Genomic DNA, 18055 nt, shown 5'->3' with positions numbered 1-18055 from the left:
TCTCTGAACCCAGTCCACACCTCCTGGTCCACACAGCCATCCTCACAGTGGCAAACCCAGTGTGGCCAGGCTGAGGTTACCCAAGGAGTGCTCTGGCCACCAGGGATCTTGCATTTCTCAGGAGGAAAAATGTCCCCCAAGGGCTGAGCCATCCCGCCCTCCAGGGTACAAAGGGGGAACTGTCTGGAGGAGAACACGCAGTTTTACTACTGAGGCTCCAAAGCTAGGCAGCTTTCCTCCCATGACATATTTCTTCAAAATTTACTACCTCTTTAAAAAATTACTAGTTCTTGCTCAGTGAAAAAAATCTTTTTTCTTTTGCCTTTTGCTAAGTAAAAATTCTGACAGCTAAATTTTATGCGTAACCAAGACTCTTGCTGAAAGAATGAAGTTGAGCTATCCGTCCCAGGTCTCACCGTTTTTCCTTTCTTGTGTGTGTGTGTGTGTGTGTGTGTGTGTGTGTGAGAGAGAGAGAGAGAGAGAGAGAGAGATGCTGGGGATTGAGCCCAACTCAGGGCCTTCTCACCGAGCAGCACCCCAGCCTCATCGCTCCCTCCTTTTTTACAATTTTGAGGCAGGGTTTTACTAAGCCACTAAACGGCCCAGACTGGGCTTGAACTTGTGGTCAATCCTCCCGCCTCAGCCATGCCGGGATTACAGACATGTGCTGTCACATCTGGCTCAGGATTCTTTCTTATATGGAAAAATAATCAAATTATGAGTTTAAAACATTTTCAAAAAAAAAAAAGCAAAACCAAAAAACACCTCTTTGAGCTACCAGACATGGAGCTCCACTTACAGCCCCGAGTTGCCTGTTATGCTGATGTACTTTTTTTTTGGTTTTTTGAGACAGGGTCTCATCATGTAATTCAGGCTGGTCTTGAATTCACTATGTAGCCCAGGCTGGCCTTGAACTTGCAGCAATCCTCTTGTCTCAGGCTCCTGAGTGCTGGGATTCCAGGTGTGTGCCACCTTGCTCAGCTGATAAACATTATTGTAATTACTATGAAATGTTTTTATTTTATTTCCTATTTTCCTTACTTATTTAATACCAATTTGCTAATTAACCCAATGTTTTAATAATGGGCACCTAGATTATTTCCAGCCCCCCCCCCCCGAATCCCCAGACCTGTTGTGGACTAAATCCCCCCCAGCCCCCATGCCTATGCTTCGGAAGCCCTGACTGTCAGTGTGACTGGAGGTGGGGACTTTGGGAGCTGAGCAGTTCAGATGAGGCCATGACCCTGGAGCCCTGAGATGGGATTAGTGCCCTTAAGGGAGGAAGAAGGGACCCTGGAGCATTCCCTCTGCTGCTGTGAAGGACACAGCAAGGTGGTGAGTTCAAGCCAAGAAGAGCCCTCACCCCAAACTGGACCTGCTGACGCCTTGATCCTGGATTTCCCAGCCTCCACCAACGTGAGAAACAATTGCTCGTCCTGCCAGTCTATGGGCTTGTGTTATGTCAGCCCGAGACGACCGCACAGAGGGTCCCAAAGTGACAGGAGCAACTATCAGACACCTACATGTCACTCTGCTCCCTGCTGGTGAGGAGAGAATTCGGGGCAAGAGAGAATTTGGGACAGTGTCAAGGAACAAAGGTCAGGACAGGTGATGGAAGGGGTTCACCTGCCCTCCAATGATCCTGGGGGCTGTGCAGCGTCCAGAGGGTACCCAGTGGCCATAAGGTGGGTGAAGACACAGGGCAACTTCACAGGGGTGATAGGGCTGAGCTGCAGGAGCCAGCCAGACAGATGAAGGCTGTTTAGCCACCAGACCAAAACCATGCCCTGCCTGAGAAATTCCCTACTGTGTTTCTTTTTCCCAATGTTGTACTGTGTTTGTATCCTGAAAAATCCCAAAGCTGCAGAGAAGGTGAAAGCATATACAACGAACACTCACACACCCTTTGCCTGGACCCGCCGGCCCCACGGTCTTCCCTCTCTCCACATTCGCCTGGGCTTTGGGCCATGATCCGCATCATGAAATGTCAGCCCTAAATATTTCAACATGCTTCTTCCCGGGGACAATGACATTTTTCTTTATAACCACGATGCCAGCATCACACTCAAGCAGTTCAGCATTGGCCCAATAAAATTATGTAACACACCATTCATTTAAAAAATGTCTCAGGGCTAGGGATGTAGTGCAGTGGGGGAGCAAGGCCCTGGATTTGATGTCTGGCCCCTCAAAAAGTTTCAGTCTCAGAGCTCCCCACTCTCGCTCTGGATCCAGAATCCAGTCACCGATCAAGGATTAGGACTGCATTCATTTCTCACTGTGCTTTAGTCTCCTGTAATCTAGAAGTCTCTTAACTCGGGACATCAGATGTGACATCAGCCAGCTGCCCCGTAGAAAGTCCCTACTCCAGGGTTCAGGGTGTAGCACTTGCCTAGCACAAGCTAGGTCCTGGGTTCAATCCCTAGAACAAGTAATCCTTACTCTGTTTTGTTTTTGAAATGGGGTCTTGCCATATCGCTGGGGCTGGCCTTGAACTCCTGAGTCAAGCAATCCTCCTGCCTCAGCCTTCCAGGTAGCTAGGACTGCAGTAGGTAACATCATTGCAGTTCCTGCTCTGGTTTGGGCTAGGACCCAGTGCGAAGGGCTCTGAGTTCTGGCACAGACCAGTCTAGTCTGGACCATTCAACTCCAGTATCCCTAGAATGATCCTCAACCCTCTGGCCATTGACCACAGCTGGGGAATCCTAGGATGCAGATACAGCCTCACCCGAATCCTTCCTTTTATTAGGGAATGCAGAACCCAATCTACACATTAGCATCAAGGAAGAGCAGCTCCCAGCCTTGGGAGGGACAAGCGCTTGTCCTTGACTTTGCTGGCTCACTGTTGTTTGTGGAAGCAGAGTGTGCTGTGGCGCTTCCTGCACTGCCCGCCTCACACTAATGCCTGTGAGGGGAATGGAAAGCGGTTCTAATAACCCAATCCTGCCCTCTACTCTGACTTCCGGCCCGGCTGGCCTGCACTGAGGGGAGCACTGGGGAGCGGAGAGGCCTTCCCCGCTGCTGGCCGAACAGTGCAGGCCTGGGGCCCCTAACAGGCCACCTCCGGGCCTAGGAGGTGGAGGGTCCCGCCCTCAGGGATGCTGCCCCAGGGACCCACTGCAGCAGCTGCCAGCAGCTGCCTGGGGCTCCAGATCCTCCTCAATAATCAGCTTTGTGAGTCAGAGGCAGCAGCTGCCCCAGACTGCCCAGGCCTCGCTGGGAAAGCCGAGGATTGGATTAGATGGGACTGGTTAATGGAAAATGAAGAGGGAGGGAGAAGGGAGTTAAGCGCCACGCTCTCTCTCTCTGTGGGCAGCGACTTCCGGGCTAATGGTAGGTGGGTGCTCACCTCCTCCAGCCTTCCCCGGGCTGCTGACCTTCAGTTCACTTAGGGAGAGCAAAGGTGGCTAGCTCAAGGCATCACCTTTAGCTTCCCACCCAGCCTGTTATTTTCCTCAAAGAGGCCTTCTTCCGGCCTGCCCTCCAAGCTTAGGCAACGTGAGCATCAGAGGAAAGCACTGGAAACTCTTGGAAATTCCCAAGTCTATTTCAAGACCATTTCTAGCCAGCTGGTTCTTCTGTTAGTTCCACCACTGGGTCAGCTGGAGAGGACACGGATATCTGTGTCCCTGACCCAGGGCCTTATGCACAGGCCAGCTCAGAAAGGGAGCGGGAGATGGGAGCAAATGCCTGTAATTCTGAAACTCTGAGAGGCTGAGGGAGGAGGGACACAAATTTAATCCTGACCATAGCAATTTAGGGAGACCCTGTTTCAAAAAAGTAAAGGGTGGCTAGGGATGTAGTTCAGTTCAAAATCCTGGGTTAAATCCTGCCCCCCCCCCCGCAATGGTGGGGACCTGAGCCTCCAAGGGAGGAAACTGACTTATGAATTCTCTTGCTGCGTGGGTTCTCTTAGGACAGCCAGCACCAGGACCTGAACTCCTTTTATTTTCCCTGTCCTTCAAAGCACCCACATTCTTTAGAGAATGTGCATCTACCTGGATGGGATGGGGGCATCCTATTTCAACACCAACCATTGCATCTAGTGCATTAGAAGTTACACAGGCTCAGAGCCCAAAAGCCTTACAGAGAAGTGCTGTGCCCCAGAGGCTCAGGATGTGACAGCAGGCCACTAAACACCATCCTGGTTTTCAGTCGGAAACTCATTGCTGGGGGATAAAGGATCAAGGCATAATCAGGGCTGATGGAGAGCCAGCAGTGGCCTGAGATTAGTACAGATGCCTTCTCCTGTGCCCTGGAGCCCACAAGTGAGGCCAGAACCCCAAACACAGGAGCAAAGGGAACATCTCAGCGCATGTCCAAACCCCTCCCCCAGCCAGGATGGCAGGGCCACTCCCTCCTCTCCGGGATGCACACAACTGCCCCCCTCGGGCTGGGTAGGAGCCACTCTAATGACACAATTAGTCACCCACTTGTCAAGCAAAAAGCTTGCTCAGAAGGGGTCTGGCATAAAGAAAAACGCCACTGAGCCCAGTCTCCCCTCCCGACTTCCATCCAGTGTTAACCATTGTGTCCAGCAAAGGACAGAGTGGGCATCCTCGGCCACCCTGACACCGTCCATGCTGCCCTCCTCACTAAGCAAAGGCACCCAGGGACAGGACAAGGTGCTACAATCTGATTAGGGGGCCGGGGATTTATTTAGCTTAGTGGTTCCGGCGCCTGCCTCACAAGCGCAAGGTCCTGAGTTCGATCCCCGGTACCAAAAAAAAAAAAAAGAAAGAAAGAAAAAATCTGACTGGAGACCCGAGGTGGTGGCCTGAGCTAGCCAAGGGGTGCAATGCTGGGATGGTGGGCCAGGGGCTTTTCGGTCTGAAGAGATTCCTGTGACAGCACTGGGCCGGATGGGAGTGGGCAAGGGACGTCCTGAAGTAAGTCGGGGCCTAGGTGGGAGCCAACGCCAGAGTGGCCCGGGGCAGAGGTGGGGAAGGCCGGCCTGGAGGTGTCCGGAGCTCCGAGGGTGTGTGTGTGTGGGACATGCCAAGGCCCACTTGCAGCTGGAAAAGGACAATAAAAATGACTGCAATGGTCTCGTCCGGTCCTATGGGCCTCACGAAACACCACATCGACTCTGGAATATGGATTTCAAGTTGGCCTAAAAAAGAGGCAGCTTTCCTTCCCCTCACCTCCTCAAAGTACTCTATTTCCAACATCCAGACAACTCCTACTGCGGGTCTCGAAAGAAGCCACGTGCATGTGGATTTTGGAACCGGTGGGCGCCAGAGGCAGGAGGAGGGAGCGGAGCAAAATTCCAGGCGGTCGGAGGCCGGAGCGGCGCAGCTCTGGGACTCGACCCGACCCGACCCGACCCCTCCGGGGTAGCTCCTGGCGCCCAGGGGCGGAGGAGGGAGGAAGGAAACAAGCCAACTCCAGCCCACCCTCCCCCGGCTGCACTTTCTGGGGGAGGATGGAGTCTGAGGGCTGAGACTTTGCACGCCCGGACTCTCCCTTCCCTTCCCGGGGGTGGTCAGGCCGGGAGGCTCGCGGGGGCCTAGGCCAGCGGGGACACCAGGGGCGCGGGCGCCCAGGGAGGGAAGGCCCCGTGCGTACCTTCTTGGCCTCGGCCATCAGATCCTCCGCCTGTGCCGGCGCCGCCGCGGGCTCCCCGGGCTCCTCCGGGCCCTCGGGTTCTCCGGGTCCCGCGGGCTCCGGGGCGCAGGGGCTGGGCGGCGTGGGGGTCCCGGTGGTCTCGGCCGGTGGAGCGGGCTTTGGGGCCGCCCCGCGTCGCAGCAGCAGCCAGGCGAGCAGCAGCGCTAGCACCGTGAACAGCGCGGGGAGCGTGGCCAGCAGCTCGGCTGGCACCTCCATCGCGCCACGGCCGCCTAGTGCAGACCGCTTTCCCAGACCCGAGGGAGCCCGCCGCACCCGGCCGCCAGGTCCCGCCCCAAGGCGGAGCCTCCTTCCCGCCCCCGCCCCGTGGGCGGGACTTAGGTGCTGGGGACCCTCACCCTCGGGGGGCGCTGGAGCGCCAGCCTAGGCCTGGCTGGGAAGCCTGATGCTTTGGGGGAACGATTTAATCTGATTATCTGAGCTCAGGCTCGGTTTGCACCACTGAGAGATTCTCGCTTCTCAGGTGCCCCTTCGAGTATCATCTCCTGGTATCACTTCGGCCCCCCCGAACAGAACCCCACCTTGGAGCCGTCTGCAAATACAGGTGCGAGCTGGGGAAGGGGTGAGGCGGGAAGCTTCACTAACCCAGAAAGGGTCCTGGAAATTGCGGCCCTGACTGCTCTGTGAGACAACCAATAACAATCGCGAAGCCTCGCTGCTTTCCGCCCTGTGTTTAGGGGCGGGTCAACTGCCTGTGTTCCTGAGCACTGATCTAATACGCTTCCACTTCTCAGATGGAGGTGGCACTGCGTCCTTCCTGGGCGAAGCCAGCAGCCTTCAACACAGGCCCTACTGAGACAAGGCTGCCTCTGAAAGGCTGGAATTCAGGGCCAGGTCCTGGGGGTCAACACTGTTTTCCCTGCTGGCTTTCTCTGCACACTTCTGGAATGTATTCGGGGTGGGAATGCAGAATGAGGGACAGGAAGGCTACTGCTTTTCTCCAAATCCTTCCAGAGCTCTGCTGCTGAACAGTGTATGTTAGTGACAAATATGCTGTAATCAAAAACATGCTTCCCTACCATTCATCACCCCACAAAAACACTGGGCAGGTCGTCAGGTACCATGCCCAACACAGGGCCTCATGTCCAAAGCAGGGTGGCTGAGCAAGATGGCACACACCTGTAGTCCCAGCTGCTAGAAGGCTGAGGCAGGAGGGTCCCTTGAGCCCAGAGGTTTGAGTTGAACCTGGGCAACACAGCCAGACATTGTCTCAAATCAAAGAAAAAAAGCAGAAGCAAGGTTCCAGTTTTCCAATTTTTGCTTAGCATGCATCTAATACTTTCTTGGGATGTAAACTGCGATGCTAGATGGGGTGCTTCTTTTAAAACACAAGAGCCAGGTGGACCCCTGGCTGCTACATGAGCTCTGGTTATGAAACAGAAGAGCTTTATCCTGCTGCAACTCATGTTTGCAGGGAGATGCCTTTACTTTTAGTGGTTGATGAAAAAGGTGTGATGTTTAGTGGTGCAATCTCAGCACTTGGGAGGCTGAGGCAGGAGGATTGCTGTGAGCTCCAGGCCAGTGAAGCTACACAGTGAGTTCAAGCCTAGAGCAGGCGGTGACAGACCCGTCTCAAAACAAAGAAGAAAAAGGTGGAATGGGCTTTGTCTCTAGACTGCTGCTGGCTTTTGACCACTGTTGGAATTCTGGACAAATGCTGGTTTAAAGTGTATTTTTAAGAGGTCTTGTTCTGCTGACAAACGTTCTATTGATTTTTAAATGAGTAAGAGTGAAAAGAAAAGACACAACAATGCAGAAAACACAACCCCAAATCCAGTTGCTTTATTTAAAATGAACAAGTTTCATCTAAGTGAAAGTTAAAAAACACCGACCCAATGGCAGACCCCATGGGCGTTCCATAGCAGACGCTACAGCATGGGGAACACAGAACCGAGACTGCTCAGGGTTCTGTTTGACAACTGCAGGAGCCCAGCTCTGTGGGGTCTGGCAAGGTCACCGCGGAGACAGGCAGGCAAGGGCTGGTTTCCTCGGAAGATGGGGGGCTTGGTGACTCCAATTTCTGATCTAACAATGAGACAAATTGAGAGGTACCACCTACGGGCCTATACTCTTCTAGTTTTGCTGAAAACAGCGTGACAACAACAGGACATCTTGACAAAAGCTAGGAAAGAGAAGCTAGACTCCGCTGAACCTGTCAGGAGTGTCAGCACACACATCACAGCCGCTTCTCTGGGAAAAGCTACACACAACTACGGCACCTACAGCTGTGTGTTCACATGCGTGCCCTAGACAGCACCTCTACAACACTGACTGACTCACTCCATCCCGTTCTCGTGCCTACAGTCCTAAGTTCAGGGCTGGGTTCTGGACTTGTGAGGCTTATCGGCAATTTGCTGTGAGCTTTCTTAAATTTCCAGTTACTCTACAAAGAAACAGTGTCCGGATCCAGCACATGGTGTATGGTTGGCCATGCCCCTTCATGAAGAGCTGGTCCACTTGTTTAGGGAGGGTGGCACTTGCTTTTCTGGCTGCGGAAGCGCACACACTCTTGTCTCCTACTCTTATGAACAGCAGCAGCTATTGCCGAGCAAGCTCCTCAAGGTCAGGGACCCTGGCTTGTCCCTGCTGTACCTCTGGCACCAAGAGCAGTCCAGGTACTCCAACTTTTTTTTTTTCTGAGACAGGGTCTTGCTATGTAGTTCGGCTGGCAGGCCTTGAATTCACTATGTAGCCCAGGCTGGCCTCAAACTCCTGCAATCTTCCTGCCTCAGCTTCCCGAGTGCTGGGATTATAGGTGTGTGCCACCATGGCTGGCAGTAGAACTTTTGCTGGGTGCTTAAATTACTAAGCAGTGGGCAATGCAAGAATAAAATGTGACTGTGAGTGGTGTCCCTGCTTTGGCGGCTCTTCCCTCAGGAGCCTCACCCTCAGCATCCCAGGACCACTGACAACTCCAGGGCCACCTATGCAGCTGCACTGGACTCTCCTGGGGTGACGGGGACCAAATTCCCAAAGGCCCAGTGCCCTGGGTCCTACTCAGGTCGCTCCTCCCCATCCTTCCAATATTCCTTTTTCCAAGATACAGCTCTTTGGGTTTAAGATCAGTAGCCATCCTGGAGAATAATCCCCAGAAATGGTCTTGAATTGCATCCTTCTCTTTCTTCCTGCTGACTCGATTCAAAGGAGGAGCACAGGCCAGGTGGGAGGGAAGAGTGGAGTCCTGAACACCTGGTGCTCAGGCTCCCCCACCTCACTCTGCTTCCACAGTGGACTGCTGAATCCTTGGCCTGGCACCCCACAATTATTCATGGGGTGGCAAGAGCATCACATAATCTGTGCTGTCCAGCACTGTCAGGAGAGAGGACTGTGGCCAGGTCCCTTGTTTCTGCTGGTGTCTAGCAACCAGGAATCACCTCCAGCATTTGAAGAAATGGGGAGCTGAGCTTTCAGTTTCAAATTTCTGCTCCATCAGAGGCCACTGGCAATACGTCCCACTGCACCCTCTGGTGGCAGAGAGCCCTTCTTTTGGCTGAAGTTTAGGGGGAAGCGAGATAGCAACAAGGGGAGGGGGGAAATGTGAAGATGACAAGAAAAGTCTTTTTAAAAGCTGCAGGAGTAGCTGGGCAAGGTAGTGCAGGGCTCTAATCCCAGCTACTGCAGAGGTGGAGGCAAGTTCGAGGCCAGCCTGGGCAATGTGGTGAGTTCTTATCTTAAAAGAGCTGGGGATGTAGCCCAGTGGTACAGCACTTGTCTGGCACACAGGAGGCTGAGTCCCATCCCCAGTATTGAAAGGGGGAAAAAAACCCCAAAAAACAAAAACACAAAAACACAAGGAGGAGGAACATCTTTCAGTATTACTAGAGCACTTCAACTCTCAGGATTTGACTCGACTCAGAGACAAGCATATCCCGGCCCATCAGGGACCAGGGGGAGCTGCCTTCTCTCCTTCACTCCGGCAGGGAGTGGCAGCCTCTGCAGGAGAGGATTCTCCCACCTAGGCACACAGTGGGGCTGGGGTTTCAGGATACAGAAAGCTGAACTGAGAGAAAACAGGACCAGCCTCCTAAAGCAAAGGTACACGACCCAGAGTCAGGAAATGATAAAACCTGTTTTCCTTGAATTTAGGGGCAGATTAAGGCAAGCAGGTGATTCTAGAGGGCGAGACAGGGAACCTGCTGGTCAGTCTCCAAGTTTTCCACCAGAGCTCTGCAAAAGCACCCACAGATCCTAAAGACTAGAAGCACCATCCCTGTCTCTCTCCTGTGTGGAACACAAGCTGCCTGCTTGATGTCCGTAGGCCAAACAAATGGGGGACACAGTGATGAAGTCCCTTAAAGAGGTGGGAAGAATGTGCTGCTGGAAGGTGGCCTGTTTATAAGTTAAATTCCAAGACAAAAGCACACTAAATACCATTCTCTCTGAGCAAACAGGTGTTGCCCCTGACCCCTAAATGCACCACACAGAACACCCCTGAAATTTCACAGCCTGAGTGTGGACAAAGATGACTCCTAGGATGGTACTGAACAGCAGAGGATGAGCTGGACACAGCTGGCCTCTGCATGCATCCTTGGCACGGTGCATCCTGGGGGGCAGCACATACAGTGCTTCTTCCACAGGCCGCTTCCCCCACAGCTCCGAGTGCACTTGCCATTCCTGGGGTCTCTGCTTGTGCAGCCACTGTTCCTTACCAACAGCAGGGAGGGGACAGGCAGAGTGAGTGAGACTCGGAAGGGATCACAACCCTCTAGCCTCGGGGTTCACCCATGTGGTTTTGCACAAGATAACACAGAACTTTCTTACCCAACATCATGGTAGCTTCAGTGTTTCCCTGAGCTGGCCGAGCTTTTAAACTTCTTGGCAATCTAGTCTTAGCAAGCAGTAAAACCAGCATCTGACCGAAGACAGGAGCTTGGACCAGAGAAGGAAGATCCAAATTCAAAGACAAAGAAGTAGGAGCAGAAGACGTGAGAACTGAGTTGCGTGGCAGCCAACAGCTCACACAGAGCCACCTCGGGGAGTCTCTCTATTTGCTCAGGGATGAGCCCGGCCTCCACATGTGTCCCTAATCCTGCCAAGGAAAGTACAACCGCCTGTCATCAGCATGTAGACAGCACAGCTGGCCACAGCGCTGGATGGCAATGTTAACAGCGGAGCCCTGGGTCCCCATGCTGAAGTGACGGTAGGGCTCTCTACAAACCTTTCCCAGAAATTACAGAGTCACATGTCAGGTACAGAAGTGAGTATATAACAGAAACAACTTAGTGGCAAGAGGGGAAACCTAAGCTTGGCTGTGAAAAGGACAACTAGGGCTGAGAAGTGTACACTCTAGCCTGATAAATTTCCTTGAATAAGAACCTGACTTTCCCCGTGCAATCCCAGCTGCATCACAGGGAACACAGAGAAGATACCACAAAGGAACATGGGTCCTGAACTTGCATTACTCATCTAAGAAGACAGCTGCTGTTCTTTTTTAAGAACATAACAGGGACATCACCTTCAGACACTGAGAATGCTATGGACTTCAGTATTTTACTATCTTCCCCAGCCTCGCCTCTCAACTTCTCCACCACTGCAGTGAAAAAGGATCTCTGGGACTGCAAGACCCCAGAGGCACACAGCAGGGACAACCTTCACCATGCATCTGTCACATGCTGCACAGGGCAGGGTCTGGCAGACAGCTTCTCTCACTGCTTTTGAAGGTGAGCTCTAACTAATTTAGATCCAACTTTGTATAAAAAGAAAACAAAACTTCAAGACGTGATTGAGATATTGTAAGAAAAGTCAGGTGTGGGGTACATGCCTGTTATTCCAGCATTTGGGAGGCTGAGGTAAGAGGATCACTGCAAGTTTAAGGGCAGGCTGTGCTACATAGTGAATTCAAAGCCAGTGCAGCCTATATAGGAAGTCCCTGTTTCAAAAACAAAACTAATGGGCTGGGGATTTAGCTCAGTGGTTCCCCCGCCTGCCTCGAAAGCGAAAGGTCCCGAGTTTGATCCGTGGTACCAAAAAAACCACAATAAAACAAACAACACAAAACTAATAAAGCAAACAAAAATAAAAGATGTTTGCTGGGTGTGGTGGCACACAACTGTAATCCCAGCGTTTGGTAGGCTGAAGCAGGGGGATCACTGCGAATTCAAGGCTAGCCTGAACTACATAGCGAGACCCTGTTTCAAAAAACAAAACAAAGACATAATTAAAAAAAAAAAAAAAATCTGAGCTCTTTGCCGTTGTCCAACTTGGCCTGAGCAAGCGAAGTAGCAACGGCAAACTGGGAAAGAGGTAAGAAGCCCTGCCCAAGAGTCTTCAGAAGATGCCAGACGACTCTTCCAGTGTCTCCCCTTCATCAAATTCCAGCAGGGAAGCCACTGCTTTCCCTAGAACTACAGGAGAGAGCAGTGGGGGAGGCCCCGGTACTACCCAAGGAAAGTGCTTAAGATATAAAACGGACTCATTTTATTAAATAGTATAAAGGGTCCCCTTGGCACTGGCCACACACTTGCCCTTATGACAATGAGCCATGCTGATCTGCGCCAGTAGCAGAGGAAGAGCTACTGTAGCAAATGCTGAGCAAAGGTTCAAGTTTTGAGGGCCTCCTTCTCCTCCTCCTCCTCCTCCTCCTCCTCCTCCTCCTCCTCCGGCGTGTGGTGCCCTCCCCTGGTCTGCAGGATACAACAGGCTGCCCTCCCTGGGCCCTGGCACACGCCCAAAATGTGTCCTGTATACACACAGCAGCCGTGCATGGTCACCTGGAGGAGCTGCGCTCTTTGCTCACGCAGTCATCCTGTGAGGTGGTATCCCCGTTGCCCACCATGCTGCATGTCCTCCTCTTCTTCCTGCGGTGCATTGTTCCATCGCCTTCTGACCCAGACTCGCACTGGACATGGGAGAAAAACAAGAACTCAACCATGATGCAACCATTTCTTTGCAAAAACAAACTTGCGCCCTGAAGAGAGCACAGATACTAATCACTGTCTCCTGGAACAGAAGCAGCCAAACAGCAGCTCCACAGCACAGCCTGAGTGTTCATGCATGCTCAGGCTCCCTAAGAGTTGCAGACTTCTCACAGATGCCAATGGCTGCCCAGTGGTCTCTCGTGACAGGGTTATGGGTTTGCAATGAAGACCCCACTGTAAAATATCTCACACTTGGCATTCTGAGCTTGCTATGGGATTTCACTGCACCAATGCAGAGCTCAATGTGTCAAAGTACACAGGTACAACACTCGACAGTCTAAGTTCCCTCCCAATCCAGCCTGTTACACAGCAAGACTCTGCCTCAAAAAAAAAACACCAAAAAACCGAAGAGCAAAAATTAGCTGGTGATTAGTAAGGTGATGTACATGGGTAATTCCAGAACTTGAGAAGCTGAGGAAGGAGGCTCACAAGTTCAAGGCCAGCCTAGACTACACAGTGAGACTGTCTCACAGAGAGAGAAAAATCTCATGTGCTAAGGCGTAAGACCCTCTTACCCACTATTTTGTGTTCACTTAAGTTGATTTTCTGAGTCAACAGTATACTATCCACAGAGAAAATTCTTCACATGTGCTGTGAGGTCAATGGGACATGAATTTGAATCCTGACACTTGTTTGCTAGCTGTGCGATGTTGGGCCAGTTATAACCCTAAACGCCCACACCTCGGCAGCAGACAGGTCTCACACACATGATGTTGTCACGTGGGCAAGGGTCAGCCTTCTGCAGGAACAGTGACGCCGTAGCGCTTGGACAGAGGGACAGAGGTGGGCTGGTATTCACAGGTGCCTTAGGCCCAAGGCGCCCCCTGCAGGCGGGCCAGGCCTCCCTCACCTCAGAGTCAGAATCGGATGAGCTGGAGCTGGAGGAGCTGGAGGAGTCACTGGAGCTGTCAGAGGCAATGCCCGTGGACTCCTGGAGGTCAACGGCATCTGCTAGGACCGCCAGCTCAGGGTGCTCCTGCTTCAAGATCCTGAGAGGCAAGAGACATTCTCAGTACGGAGGCAGGCAGCAACACCCACACTCGATGATGCAGACTTCAAAGTGAGACCCACACTGCTTGAAGACACCTCAAGTGCCCAGTGTGTTGACTCGGAGCGACTCCTGTACATAGCCCCACACTGGAACAAAACCTCGAAGGCTGCCCACGCTGTTCCAGAGGAAAAGCTCCATTCTAGTTCCACACAATTCCCATCACCTGCCTGCGCAAGGGAGCCAGCCACACGGGTGCATGGGAGGCAGTGTTTCCTTGGGTTAGTCTTAGTTTTCTTCCTTTTCCTAGTTTTTTTTCCCTAGTTGCTGAGACTTTCCTGTTTTTTTTTTTTAATCTTTCATTTTCACAGCACAGCACTAATGATGGGAGTTTGGTTTGGTTAGATTCTACTTGTAAGAGCAGAAACAACTAGGTTTGTAAGAAATAAGGTGTCAATTAAGAGACTGTCCCCTGCACTTGGAAAGCAAACTTACAGACTCTAAGAGCTGTAGTCTTCCTCTGTAGGAATTTCACCTGGCTCCACTGTCACTAGCCACAAAAGACCTGCTGTCCATCATGGCCTTGCAGTGACCATGCTGAACACGTGGTGGCCTAAGGGCAGGGGTGGGCTGCAGATGCCGGGAGTCCAGGGGAACACAGCCACCACCCTTGTTGCCCTCTCAGAGGGAGGAGGTGCACTGAACAAGCCAGAACCCCCCTCTTACCCCGAGAGCTGGTCCCTCCAGGTCAGGGTTGGGATACAGTGGCACGGGGTGGCTGGGGGTGGCTTGCACTGCCGCTGCCCGTGCTGTATCTGGTCTGTGGATAAACAGAGGAGCTAAGTCTCCAGGGCAGTCACCTCACAAGAACTCAAGGCAGTAAGTGCAAATGGGAAGTGCTTCTGGGTAAGAAAAACAAAGAACCAAAGTAAAAACTAAGCAAAAGAGCTTTTTTTTGCTAGTGCTAGCTTTGAAAATCAAGTAAGCAAACAGACAAAAAAAGAAAAAGAAAAAGAAAACAAAAGGAGAAATAATCCCAATTACAACCATGTTTGGACTGAGTGGCTTTGAATGAACATGCAGGGGCTCCCCTGCCACCTGGAGGCCGGCAAACACCCTGAAAACTGGCCCTGACCTTGGCGCTCTCTCCCCTGCCAGTGAAGCCCTCTAAGCTCAGCACTGAGCACCGCAGGGATGGGCTCTTTTTATCTCCGGGGGAGGAGTCCGAACAAAGCAAAAATAAGAAAAGAAATGCTTCTCACCTATACCATTTCCTCGATAACTTTGGTCTCCCTCTTACCGTCTTGTGCCACACAACAGGGAAGTTGGTGCTGCTGGCAAAATTCTGGGTGATGGCAATGGTGGTGTCAAGATTGAGGACGACATGCCACCAGCCTCCTGAAACCCAACAAATAAATGGTTCAACAGTTTGGTCCCACAATCACTGTGTAACATGACTCCAGGAACTGGCCCTTCTTATCCAGAAGGCACAGCTCATGGATACATGATGCAGCTTGGTAAATGCTGCTGAACCGGGACTGGAAGTGGGCTGTTTGTGTCAATAAAGTGTGGCTGGAGCACAGCCACACCCAGCCCTTTAGATACTGTCTACGGCTGCTTTCCTGCTAGAGGCCAGAGTCAAGCAATTGTGAGAGAGACTATCTGAGCCTAGAATATTTACTCTGGCCCTTTACTGCAAGTTTGAGCCCTAGCAATCCAAAGTTATGCCCCACAAAACGGTAAAGGTAGAACGTTCTTCCGCTTCTAGGATGACTCACCTTAATCACTCTCCTAAGCTTCAATTATTAAAGTATAGTTGTTGGGGTGGGGGTTCCTGACTCAACCTAGCCAGCGCTACACTGTATCAACCCCCCCCTTTACAGAAATAGGCACAAACTGTTACACTGCAGAGATACTAGGTAACAGAGACACAGTTACTTTCATCTTGCATAAGAGCTGCCCCATCGAGATTCAGCTACATAGTGTCACCAGATTGGGTCACTTCATCTACATGACAAGCACAGGGCACCTTTTGGACCCCTTCTAAATGCAGCTCTACTCCAAAATGACAACACAAATTACTGCAATCAAAGAATGTACTGGGATGGGGTGTAGCTCAGGGGCAGAATGCTTGCCTAGCATGGGCACGGCGTGGGTTCCATGGCAAGGGGCTCAGCTATACCTGGGACAAAGACAGTCTCTCCTGGTTTCTGTAAGATTTCCAGGGGTCTGAATTCAGGGGGCCAAGTTGGAAGCTGTGTCCGGGGATAAATGACATTAAACCAGGTAATTGCTTCATCTTGCTGGTTCCCGCCTTCTTCTCGGGTCACCTTGATGAGCTCTCGGGGAGTGCTTGTTGGGAACAGGCACCAGCGCTTGTGGCCCTGAACTAAGGCATTCCAGGCACTGGTTCCCAGAGGGTCAATGTGAATCCCAGTCCCGGAACGTGGTGGCCCCATCACAAACCACCTACAGAAAAGAAACAAGGCAGGAAGGGGATTTTAATTATAGGTACATGGCACAAAAGAAGACTAAGTTCGCATTACTTATTAAATACTGTATTATTGATATTTCAGAGACTATACAAAGTTTGATACACAGAAACATTAAGTGAACTGTGCATGGAATGATCTCTAACAGGGAAAAAAAAAATCACAGAAGTAGTGTGTCCCTGGACCTTAACTGCTGAAACTTCCCTGACAGATCAGTGAGTCAACTTCAACCACACGTTTAAATGAGGGGCGGGGAGAAGTCTGACTAATCCGGATGTCCCAGGGCACCCCAAACTAATTAAATCATTCTCCCCAGAATAGGACCCTACAGTTAATGTGCAGCCGTGGGAGAACCACTCACTGTCTGGAAGATCAGCAGGCTGAACTCTGGTACAAATGCTGTTGGAGGTGAGTTGTTTTTTTTGAGACAGTGACTCACTACATAGCTCAGACTGGCCTTGAACTCTTAGCAATCATCCTGCCTCGGCCTCCCTAGTGCTGGGACTACAGGCGTGCGCCACCACACCCAGCCCTGGGTGAGATTTTAAGCACTGACCAGTAGAATATTTTACCTGTAAGGAGGCCTGCGCTTCTCCCCTGCGTATTGGAATAGGTCATCAGTGAAAAACTTGGGCACCCTGTAGTCTTCCAAAAGTTTCCTTCTTTTGGGGTGTTCTCCATAGCTACTATCAAAGATATAAAGGGGGCTGTCATCCCGAGTGCTCTCCATGTACTCGATGTAGTACTTCATCTTCATCTTCACCGAATAGCCGTCGTTATCCTCACCACACTTGAACTTCTGGTTGCGGTATTTCCTTTTTAGGCGCTCCAGAGTCCATTTCTCCTGTGCAGACCAGCCTTCTTGGGCATTCAGCAGAACCACGGGCTTGTAAGGTCTTTCATATCGCTCCACAAATTCTTCCACGGACAACTGTAAAGCGTCTGCCCTTTCCACGTTATCCTAAGGGAATTAAAAAAGACCTCTCCAGTTTAAAAAAAAAAACAAAACTCCGGTGGCAGACAAGGGTGTCTCCCAGGGCCAATTAGCAATGACATACATCGCCAATGGATGAGACTCCGCCCCCCGGGGGGGAGGGACGTGCTTGAGACCACGTTGCACCCGGAGCCACAGCATCTCCCTCCCACGTGTGGGTTTTGACAGCCGGGTCCCCCCAGGGTCCCGCCGCCCAAGGGGTCAGAGACGACCCGCCACCCGGTGGGAAGAGGGAGGCCCGCCCGGCCGTCCAGGCCTCGGGGACCCCGAACTCAGCCAGGCCGGCGCTCCGGCGACCGGGGAAGGTGCGGACGCCCGGCCCCGTGCCCTGCCCCGTGCCCTGCCCCGCTCACCGCCACGGCCGCCGGGTTCAGCGGGAAGCTGTCGTAGTAGTTGTGCCGGGTCCAGTCCAACGAGTCCTTGAGCTCCGGCCGCGCACTCCGCTTGGCCTCGCGGATCCGCTTCTTGCTCTTGTGGTTCATCCTTCGGGGTCACCAACTGATGCCGCAACGTCCTCGTTACAGCTCGCTTCCTGCCACTAAAGCGCCCTTCCCGACCAGGGCGGCGGCTAGGGCGACAGCGGCACCGAAACGCCCTTCGCTCGGGCCCGGCGCCTTTAAAGTCGCCTTCCAGAAAATTCACTCTCCAGCCTCCTCCCGAGCCTCGGGTTGGGTGTGAGGCAACTGTTCTCCCCGCCCCGCCGCGTCTCGCGGTCCGCCATTGGCCTCCGCACCTCCGAGCTCCGCCCTCACAAGAGCCAAGAGGGCGCCATGTTGAGAAGGTCGCGTTCCGAGGGAGCCGTGCCGTCGCTCTACCTCTCCCGCACCAGCTTCCGGCGTGCGCACCATTTCCGGCTGCGCTTCGCCGGTCTAATGCCCTCTTCCGGTCCAGTTCCAGCAGGGGCCTCGCTCTTTTTAGATCGTTTCGTTTGCTCAGCTCCGGGCTGCTCCTGCGATGCGTGCGGCTGCGTGATCGCCCGCGCAGGGCCTTTTCCTTCTCGTGGTCGGACAGGGCGGCGCGGAGCCACGTGGCGTCCCGG

The 18055-nt window shown here is 52.5% G+C and overlaps 2 protein-coding genes across 9 annotated transcripts in view; both read right to left on the bottom strand.

Moving 5' to 3' along the window:
- The window catches only part of Mxra7 (matrix remodeling associated 7), a 30356-nt gene extending 24379 nt beyond the window's left edge, over positions 1–5977 (bottom strand). For all 3 annotated transcript variants that reach the window (XM_004860766.4, XM_004860767.3, XM_004860769.3), the window contains exon 1: positions 5566–5977. In XM_004860766.4, coding sequence (XP_004860823.1) covers positions 5566–5823 — 258 coding nt within the window. In that variant the 5' untranslated portion in view covers positions 5824–5977. The remainder of the gene's footprint in view (positions 1–5565) is intronic.
- Positions 5978–7392: 1415 nt separating this feature from the next.
- Jmjd6 (jumonji domain containing 6, arginine demethylase and lysine hydroxylase) lies at positions 7393–17879 on the bottom strand. Of its 6 annotated transcripts, none has more exons than XR_015450234.1 (8): positions 17370–17879; positions 16595–16983; positions 15713–15999; positions 14793–14928; positions 14257–14350; positions 13393–13531; positions 12336–12463; positions 7393–7650 (listed from the first exon to the last, which is right to left on the bottom strand). XR_015450234.1 is itself a non-coding variant. In XM_021241185.2 (7 exons), exons 1-7 carry the CDS (start codon positions 17496–17498, stop codon positions 10618–10620), a joined length of 1245 nt encoding a protein of 414 aa, XP_021096844.1. In that variant the 5' UTR covers positions 17499–17879; the 3' UTR covers positions 7393–10617. The 6 variants fall into 6 exon arrangements, 3 of the variants coding, with proteins under 3 accessions (XP_021096844.1, XP_004860827.1, XP_087064548.1); XR_002388167.2 differs by lacking the exon at positions 14257–14350 and adding an exon at positions 10387–10654; XR_002388168.2 differs by having other exon boundaries at positions 7393–12463.
- Between the last annotated feature and the right edge of the window lie 176 nt (positions 17880–18055).

The sequence above is a fragment of the Heterocephalus glaber genome, unplaced genomic scaffold, assembly GCF_053883595.1.
Source record: "Heterocephalus glaber isolate CG9 unplaced genomic scaffold, H.glaber_assembly_v1.0 deba00000937, whole genome shotgun sequence".
In the NCBI taxonomy this organism is placed as follows: Eukaryota; Metazoa; Chordata; class Mammalia; order Rodentia; family Bathyergidae; genus Heterocephalus; species Heterocephalus glaber.
This window is presented reverse-complemented; position numbering and strand designations above follow the sequence as displayed.

Excerpts from the sequence above, each read along its gene's own strand:
- Jmjd6 (XM_004860770.4), bottom strand. The coding sequence starts at position 17,498 with ATGAACCACAAGAGCAAGAAGCGGATCCGCGAGGCCAAGCGGAGTGCG. Across the intron at positions 13,532-14,792 it reads TTATCGAGGAAATGGTATAG|GATCTTGAAGCAGGAGCACC; the intron begins GTGAGAAGCATT and ends CTTGCCTCTCAG. Across the intron at positions 12,464-13,392 it reads CATCCGATTCTGACTCTGAG|TGCGAGTCTGGGTCAGAAGG; the intron begins GTGAGGGAGGCC and ends TCCCATGTCCAG.